Consider the following 8,900-nt stretch of genomic DNA (forward strand, 5'->3'; position numbering starts at 1 on the left):
AATCGCCCCTACGCCGCGCAGGCTGCGGGAGCTTGGGGGCGGGAACCCCCACTCCAGCCAATTACAGATCGATGAATAAGGATTAGGCTGCCCAAGCGCTCCTCTTGCCTCCGGCCTGAACGGGCAGACGTAGTGACCGGCCTCTCGCCCAGCCTCCGGCCGTTCTCGGCTCACAGCAAGCCTGACAGCGAGTCCCCTCCACCCCAGATTAGGATCTCAGAACTCCAGAGCAGGTACTAAGCAGGCAAACCCTTTTCCAACCCCGGCTCCATAACAGACGCTAGGCCTCTCTCTAGATGCCCTCTGGAGGCCTGGCAAGGGTGTCCTATCAAAAAAATGCACATGAGCCCGACAGTGGTTTTTTGTTTTTGTTTTGTGTGTGTGTGTGTGTGTGTCAAGTTTTAATACACGCTAGAACAAGCCACAAAAGAGGGTGCTGCTAGGCCGGAACTACACTCACCCCAAGCCCACCTCAGGAACCCCAAAGCAGAGGTCAGGAACTGAGTTCACAGCTCCTGGGGAGGCCTAGGCACCCCTGAACCCTGTCACTTCTGACCTCCCATCTTGCCCTCAGCCTAGACTCATCCCTCCCTACCAGTTCCTTCCTAGACAAAGGCCCCTCCCCTCCCTGGGTCCCAGGACTTCCTCCCTCAAGGGACAGAGGAGCAGCAGGGGAGCGACGGTTCAGGGCCCTGAGGGTCCGGCTCTCCAGGAGAAGCTGGGCTCTCACCCAGGGTGGGTAAGCGTCGCAGAAGGGCTGTCAGGACACTCAGGCGCCCACGCACTCCACGTAGTTGGCAGGGTACAGGCCAATGCGGCCACTCTGCAACTGGCCTTGGCACCAGCCCTGCTCGTCCTCCTCACTCATCTTCAGCAGCTCCTCCCCTGAGGGAAAGGGGATTGGTCACTGCCAGTGGCCCTGACCCAGCCCATTCCTGCAGCTGGGTCAAGGACTGAGGGGGATGGTGTGGTCCCAGAGCCCAGCTAGCAAAGACATGGCTCAGACTGAGGCAGGTCAAGGTCAGCAAGCTGCCCCACCCCAGACCCCGAATGCAGCCACCAGGCACCAGCTGTCTGGACCTGGAGCAGCTGAAGGGCCAGAGGACTGGCCCTTAAGAAGTGGGTATTTGGCTTCCCTTTCGGACATCCCTGCTCAGGCGGGTAAAGCAGAGACCGACCGAAGCTAGGAAAGGGGTCCCAGGGTACCTGCTCGGAAGCTCAGCTCATCAGCTTCCTGGCCGGCATAGTCATAGAGTGCCCGCACCCGAACCCCGGTGGCAGCCTTCCGGGGACTCTCTTCATCTGACCACTCCTCATCCTGCCCCGTGCTGGAGAGGGCAGGCAAAGGGAGCAGCTCAGTGTGCAAGGAACACGGGGCTGGAGATCTCACCCAGGATCAGGGCAAAGGCCTCCCTATCCCCAGGGGCACCTGGGAGAGGCAGGTGAGGTGCTGAAAGATTCTAGCTCTATCTCGCCATGCGGGACTGTGAGCAGAGGCAATTCCTGCCACATGCAGCTGATTTAAGGCATAAATGAGAGGGAACGTGGGAAATGCCTGGCAAATCTAAACCACTATGAGAACCGATATCATTACAACTACTAAGTAGGCCCTCAGGTCCCCGGCACCAATTTTCAAACCATTTCAGGTGTGAAGGGAATGAAACCAAGGAGAAAGGAATGGAGGGTGGGAGGCAGAGCTGTTTCTTTGCCACAGCCACGCTCCTGGCTCTCACCCTGGGGACCCCGGGGACTGGGGTGGGGGTGCGGTGCCATCTCTTGTGGGCACGATGCTGGTCAGGGTAACCTCATCAGGGCTCCGGCCACCCTTCTCTTTCCGACTGATTGTCCTCTGTGTGTCCAAGGACCACTCCTGTGGGGACAGTGCTTACAGTCAGGTGGGGCCATCCGGACCACCTTCGCTTACTTCACCCCTAGCCCTGGCCGAGCTGAGTGGGAGCCCATCCCACCTCCCAGCCCCACCCCGCCTGGAACACATGCCTCAAACTGTGGCCAGTTCATGGCCATGCCTGGCCCGTGGGTGCTGCGCCACCAGCGCAGATCCTCTTCGTCACTGGCTGCCTCGATGCCCTGGTGCAAGTCGCGGTGGAGTTCATGGAACCTATGGCCCAAGGCACACCCTCAGTCTAGGAAGTCTAGACCCTGCATCCCTCAGTCCCAGCCAGGGCCTAGGGGAGATGGAGGAGACCCAGTACTACCCCAGATCTCCACGCCCACTAGGCAGCCCATACTTCTCACTGCTGGAAAGGTCCAGGTGCTGGTGTAAGGTGAGCAGCATGTCCTTGAAGAAAAGAAGCCGCTGGCGCTCGGCGGCCTGGCAGGTCTCAAAGGCCTGCTCCATGTCTTCCATGTAGCGTGGAGTGTAACGATGCAGCTCTGCCAGCGTCTGCTCATACTGAGCTTTTGTCTGGGTGGGAGAGGAGGGTTCTGGTGAGGACCAGACCTTCTTCCACCCAGGACTCCACCAGTGTTTACCAGACACTGCCATGGGCTGCTAGACCCGGGGCTAGCCACTAGGGGCTGTCAGTCCTAAGACCCAATTCCTGCCCTCAAGAACCCCAGCAGCCTAACAAGGGAGGTGACATCAGGCGCAGCAGATAAAAGAGTGTGGTGAAGACTGAAATGAGGTCAACCTACAGGAAAGGATGGGAGAAATCAGAAAAGGCTTCCTGGAGGAGGTGGAAACTGCAGCATCTCAGGATGGTAAGGATTTGCATATACAGAGCTGCAGGAAAGGACACCAGGCAGAGGGATACTGTGCAAGGAAAGAGCTGGAAGTTCTCAACTGCTGAAGTCATCCCATTTCTTTCCCTAGGTAAAGTATCACCTTTTGTCAGGTTCCTCCTTTAAATGATCATCTAGAGAGAGGGTGGCAGGTGAGGATTAGGGTAATGAGAGTGCTGGGGACTGGACAAGGTGTTCAAGGAGCAAGATTCATTCAGGAAGCCATGCCCTGGGCGGGAGCCAGGGCTGGTACCTGTGGCCCGCACCTTCTCGGCCTCCTTGGCACAGCGTTCCACCCGTTCCTGCAGTTTGCGCAGCTGCTCCTGGGAGACGGCGCTGTCTGCCTTCGCATGGCTCTCCCTTGTCTGGGCTGTCTTCTCGTCCTTCCGGGCTGCATGGTAGCTTTTCTTGGAAGCCTCAACCTGGCATGCATGGGGACCACGCTGGACCCTGGATGCCACACCCTGGCCTCTTCGATCCCTTGCAGACCAGGAAGGAGCCTGCCTGGATACCTCTCCCACCCAGCCTCACCTCCTTCAGCCTCTTCAGCCAGGGCTTCTGGGCCTTGCGGAAGCCGTCCTCAGCTGCCCGGCTCTCGCGGAAGCCACCCAGCACAGGCCGGTGGAAAGCCCCCCGCTGCCAGGCACGCACCCGCTCACTGTCCTGACCTTGCAGCTTCTCCCGAACCTCCAGGTGCAGGGCGCTCAGCCGCTCGGCCGCCGTGAAAAAGGCATGCCAAGCCTTCTCCAGTGTGCCATACTGGGGGCCTGCAGGGAGGGACAGGGCTTGGGCCAGTCCTGGGTACCACCCAAAATAAGCCCAGCGCCTCTCACTGGGTACAAGGCATGGAAGCATGGGGTACAGGCATAGGGTGCAAAGGTGAATGACAACCCTGTCAGCTGGGCTTATTGAATGCAGACCATGTGCCTTATCTCACTGAATCCTTGTCTCAGCCACCACCGTGAGGACAGTGACATTGCCAGCATTGAACAGGCAAAACACTGAAGCCCAGAGAAGTGAACTCGCTCAAAGCATTATGGCTACAAGAGAAGCTGAGGGCCGGGTGCAGTGGCTCATGCCTGTAATCTCAGCACTTTGGGAGGCCGAGGCAGGTGGATCACGAAGTCAGGAGATTGAGACCATCCTGGCTAACATGGTGAAACCCCATCTCTACTAAAACTACAAAAAATTAGCCGGGCGTGGTGGCACGCGCCTGTAGTCCCAGCTACTTGGGAGGCTAAGGCAGGAAAATCACTTGAACCCGAAAGGGGGAGGTTACAGTGAGCTGAGATCACGCCAGCCTGGGCAACAGAGCGAGACTCCATCTCAAAAAAAAAAAAAAAAAAAAGGAGCTGAGATTCAAACCCATCTGTTGCATAAACACTACACTCCATTGCCTCAAAGGAAGAGCCTGTGTGTGCCCTCGAGGAAGACAGCTTGCAGGGTGGAAGGATCCATGCTCCCCGTCAGAGGGCCTGGGCTCAGCCTTCAGCACTTCCCAGCTGTGTGCCTTTAGGCAAGTCCCTTAGCCTTTCTGAACTTCCAGTTTCTCCTCTAGAAAATCATAAAACAGGCCGGGTGCAGTGGCTCACACCTGTAATTCCAGCACTTTGGGAGGCCAAGGAGAGGATCGCTGGAACCCAGGGGTTCAAAACCAGTCTGAGCAACATAGCAAAACCCCATCTCTACAAAAAATACAAAAATTAGCCAAGTGTCGTCCATGCCTGTGGTCCCAGCTATTGTGGTCCCAGCTATTCAGGAGGCTGAGGTGGGAGGATCGCTTGGCCTGGGAGATGGAGGTTGCAGTGATCCATGATTGTACCACTGCACTCCAGCCTGGGTGACAGAGTAAGACCCTGTCTCAAAAAATAAATAAATAATTACGAAAGGAAAGAAGGTCAGATGCAGTGGCTCACGCCTGTAATCCCAGTACTCTGGGAGGCTGAGGTGGGTGGATCACCTGAGGTCAGGAGTTTGAGACCAGCCTGGCCAACATGGTAAAACCCCGTCTTTACTAAAAATACAAAATTAGCCAGGCATGGTGGCGGGTGCCTGTAATCCCAGCTACTTGGGAGGCTAAAGCAGGAGAACCGCTTGAGGGGCAGAGGTTGCAGTGAGCCAGCATCGTGTCACTGCACTCCAGCCTGGGCAACAATAGCAAAACGTCTCAAAAAAGAAAGGAAAGAAAATGGGTAAAACAGAACCATCTCTGCAGGGTTGTTGCAACTATCCAAGTAACTCATGAGCAGCCTTTGTAAACTCTTTAACACCACAGCCGTGAGGATGACCAGGAGGATCTTCCCTTTCTAAGGGAGGGTAGACATGGAGACCTCAAACTTCCCACAACACGTGCAAAAAAAGAAGCTGGCCCGACAGTCCTGCACTCAGCTGCCCTCTGCCCCCTGCGAGGGCCTGGCTCACCCTTCTCCACGGTCCCCCTCCACTTTCGGGCCCAGTCGGCCAACTGCTGGGCATAGGCCTTTTCGATGCGTGCACGCTCCTGGAAGCAGCTGACCAGGTCCCCGCACAGCCGGTGTCCGTCCTCCACCCGCTGCACCGTGCGCCTGTAGTTGCCAGCCTGGGCATACAGGAGAAGGGCGCTGTCACCAGGGAAAAGCCTCCTTTTGGGCTGGGGCTGTCAGTTGGGCTCCTCCCCTAGACAAGGAGCTGAGCCCAGGACCCAGCTGCTCACCTCCCAGAAGCTGCCCCCTAAGGCCTCCCCTCCGGCGGCCTCTTCTGGAGCCATGGTGTCCCCGCAGCACAGAATGGTGGCGGATTTGGGGCTGTGGAGGGCAGAGGGGTAAGCGGGAAAGCTGGACATATGTTTTGGGGGATAGGCAAAGACCCTCTCTATACCTGGGCCTTGCCACACCGCCTTCCCCACCACCCAAGGAGCCGTCAGAGCTAGGACTTAGCAGGAAGGGCGCTGAAGACCCTACGAAGGGCCAGGATGGGTGAGGATGGAGTCTCAAAGCTCTTCCTCTTGCTGCCCTGCCCTTCCCCTCTTGCCCCCCACATACCTGGGGCCTAGAGATCACTTCAGGGACCTGGGTGTCCAACTTTCAATGCTGCCACCGTGACTCTGCCTTGAAGGAGAACAGAGCAAGGGTGAGGGTGGGGGCCTAGAGCGTCCAGGGCGGTGCCCGGCACCCCCGATATAGCAACTGCTGTCAGAAGCGCCAGATTCCAGGGAGGAGAATGCCAGACGGGTCACACGATCCAGCCAGGGATTAAATGGCAGGCGGGGGTGGGCGGTGGGCAGAGGGCCCCACTCCCCCAACTGCCGATGAGAGAAGAGGACCCCTGCCCAGGCCAGGCCTCTGTTGCCTTCCCTTGAGTGACAAGATGACCCCATTACCCAAGAGGCCAAGTCAGAGGGTGTCTGGCCACATCCCAGCAGCTCCCTGTACTGAGGAGGGCACGGAGGGAGCCAAGAGGCCTGGCTTCTGTCTTGGCCAGGAAGCCTGAACAAGTGTATGTAACTGTCTCCTCCTAAGGAGGCCCCAGCTCCCTCTAAGATGGAACTCCTCTGTGTGCTCAGCTGCCATGCCAGGGCTGGTGTGAAACTCAAACCAAGCAACGCACCAGAAATACGAGGGGCCCTGCAGTCACACGAAGATACTCATCTCAGTCCACACATCCATTGAGGGCCCACAGGACTCCATGGGGAACACACAACCCAGGCCCACCCTCCAAAGGCCTGGCGTCCAGGGCAGCGTGGGGAGGTGAGAAGCGATGACCAGCTATAAGAACGTTCCCCAGACTGGGTGTGGTGGCTCATGCCTGTAATCTCAGCACGTTGGGAGACTGAGGTGGGTGGATCACTTGAGGTCAGGAGTTTGAGACCAGCTTGGCCAACATGGAGAAACCTCATCTCTACTAAAAATGGAAAAATTAGCCAGGCATGGTGGCAGGCACCTGTAGTCCCAGCTACGTAGGAAGCTGAGGCATGAGAATCACTTGAATCTAGGAGGTGGAGGTTGCAGTGCGCTGAGATTGCACCATTGCCTGGGCAACAGAGTGAGACTGTCTCAAAAAAAAAAAAAAAAGTTCCCTAGAATTGCAGAGGCGGGCAGGCCAATTCCAAGCCCAGAGCCACAGCCCCAGGGACTCAAGGACACAGTGGCATGTGGCTGCTCCCCGCCTGCCTCTGGGCAGGGTCTCAGCTGTCCCCTGTCCCCAACACCGACTGACTCACAGACCCTAGAAGGAAATCAATTCCTCTCTGAGCAAGCCCAAGGGACATAGCCAGACCCAGGAGGACAGTGTGTGCCCTTTGTCCCCAAAGCAGGGCGCTGTCACAGAGCTTCCTCCAAACTCATGCACCTCTGCTCCTCCTTCAAACCGCCAATTAAGGCATCTTCTCCTCAGTCACTTTCCCTGTTCCTCTGTCCTTGCTCCCATAGCCCTGGGTGACCCTTCAGCCAGGGCGTATAACCCATGGAGTTGTGGCTGACAGGACAGTGTCTGTCTTCAGTCACCGACAGAGGTTTCCGGGATTCTCATTTGTGTGTCCCCACGAGCTGGAATCAGCAATAATTAGTTAAGTGAGAAAACAGGTGATGTCCACCTGGAGCGCAGGAAACACACCGGCTCCAACAGCTGTGGGAACACTTGGTGCAGGTGGGCTTCCCCCTCTGCTAACAGGAGGCAGAGCTGGGGCTCCACGGAGACCCAGGCAATGGAGATGCCCACCAGGGGCCTCACGAGCTGGTCACTTGGTTCCCTCTGGAATCTGTCCTGCCTGTCCAGAGAGGGCCTGACAGGGCGATGGAGAGAAAGAGAGCCGCCGCCATGAATCACAGGGCTCTGGAGCCTGCCCCAGTCCAGCCTCAGGAGCCTGGGGCCCCTTGCCTGTTCCAGCCTCCGAGTTCCCTGCTCCCCAGAGAGCTGCCCCCCACCCCTTCCCTCTCTCTGGCCCCAGAACAGAGCAAGCTGTGTGTACTGGGCTGGCACAGCTCCCTCCGGCCTCCCAGAGCAAACACAGGCCCAAGCCCGGGGTGCAGCCAGGCCCCACAGCCCCAGCCTGACCTCTCTGTGGTGGTGGTGAGGGGGGGGGGCTTGCACCTTGGCCCCTGTTGAGGGGGTTGGCACCCTGTGCCTCCTGAGCTCAGCAGAGACCCAAATCAGTCCCCACCACAGGCAAGAGCTCAGAAAGCAGGTAATGCAATCTTCCCAGCCCCGGGAGCCAGCACGTTCGGCTCCAAGAGGTCTTCGTGGGCTTGGCAGGTTCTCCTCGCAGCTGCACGGGCCAAGGTAGGGAGTCCCCGGTTCAGGGAAGACCCACTCTCCCTACCTGAGGCCTGAAGGTACCCGGCCCCAGACCAGCCCTAACCCCTTCCAGAAGCTGGGGGCTTGCCCCTAGTAGGGAGCTCAGCCATTCTGCCCGGCCCATCCCTAGGACCTGAGTCACAGGCTGCGCCCTAGGGCTTCTTCCCCTGGCGGCCCCTCCCGGTGAGCCCGCAGCCCTAGGATTTCAGGACGGGGGGCGGGGTCAGTCGGCTGGTCCGGAGAGGGGCAGCGAGGTTAGAGGGGCTGGAACCAGAAGCCAGAGCCAGCCAGGAGGTCAGGAGGCTGGGGGAGGGGGTGGCGCAGCCAAAGGGGGAGGAGGCAGGGCCAGGGAGGGGCATAACAAAGGGGCACTTTTGGAAACCCGACCTGCCGGCCGGGGTGCCTTCTCCCAGATGACGCACTCTGAACCCCAGCCTCCACTCCAGAGCTCGGCGCCCAGGGGCTACGCGCCTCTGGCCTCAACCCTTATAGACCGCGCCCCTCGACAGGACCCCTTGCCGCCCGGAGCTGCATAACTCGGAGCCCGCGGAGCCACGCGGATTGGCAGGGCCAGGCCTAGCCACCGAGCTCCAGGACTTCTTGGCCAAACTTGTTGAACTTGGTCTCGGCGGGGGTGGGGCCACCGATCACTGCCAAGAGGAGGGGACACCCCCGGCCCGGGCCGGCCTCGCCGTAGGCTCCAGATGGTGGCCCCGGGCAGCAGACCCAGGAATCGGGGCTCGCAGCAGAGGGCGAGGGGTCGCCAGGGAGCGAGGACGCTCTGGGGCCCCGGGGCGTGCCAGAGGCGAGCGGATGGGGGCCCTCGAGGGGCCCCTGGAGACGGCTCAGGGCGACTGCGCCCCCTCCCCCAGGCGGCCTGCGGAATT

At 59.1% G+C, this 8,900-nt stretch overlaps 1 protein-coding gene across 1 annotated transcript; it reads right to left on the reverse strand.

The window, feature by feature from the left end:
* Positions 1–363: 363 nt before the first annotated feature.
* Positions 364–8,639, reverse strand: PACSIN3 (protein kinase C and casein kinase substrate in neurons 3). Its single transcript, XM_011963335.1, has 11 exons — positions 8,401–8,639; positions 5,763–5,828; positions 5,435–5,525; positions 5,164–5,320; positions 3,274–3,509; positions 3,009–3,164; positions 2,250–2,425; positions 1,999–2,119; positions 1,734–1,870; positions 1,207–1,328; positions 364–885 (listed from the first exon to the last, which is right to left on the reverse strand). The coding sequence occupies exons 3-11, from the start codon at positions 5,486–5,488 to the stop codon at positions 770–772; spliced, it is 1,275 nt and encodes a 424-aa protein (XP_011818725.1). The 5' UTR covers positions 5,489–5,525; positions 5,763–5,828; positions 8,401–8,639; the 3' UTR covers positions 364–769.
* Positions 8,640–8,900: the final 261 nt, after the last annotated feature.

The sequence above is a fragment of the Colobus angolensis genome, unplaced genomic scaffold, assembly GCF_000951035.1.
Source record: "Colobus angolensis palliatus isolate OR3802 unplaced genomic scaffold, Cang.pa_1.0 Scaffold61, whole genome shotgun sequence".
Lineage (NCBI taxonomy): Eukaryota > Metazoa > Chordata > Mammalia > Primates > Cercopithecidae > Colobus > Colobus angolensis.

Excerpts from the sequence above, each read along its gene's own strand:
- PACSIN3 (XM_011963335.1), bottom strand. The coding sequence starts at position 5,488 with ATGGCTCCAGAAGAGGCCGCCGGAGGGGAGGCCTTAGGGGGCAGCTTC. Across the intron at positions 5,321-5,434 it reads TAGGGGGCAGCTTCTGGGAG|GCTGGCAACTACAGGCGCAC; the intron begins GTGAGCAGCTGG and ends CTGTATGCCCAG. Across the intron at positions 3,165-3,273 it reads GGCTGAAGAGGCTGAAGGAG|GTTGAGGCTTCCAAGAAAAG; the intron begins GTGAGGCTGGGT and ends CATGCATGCCAG.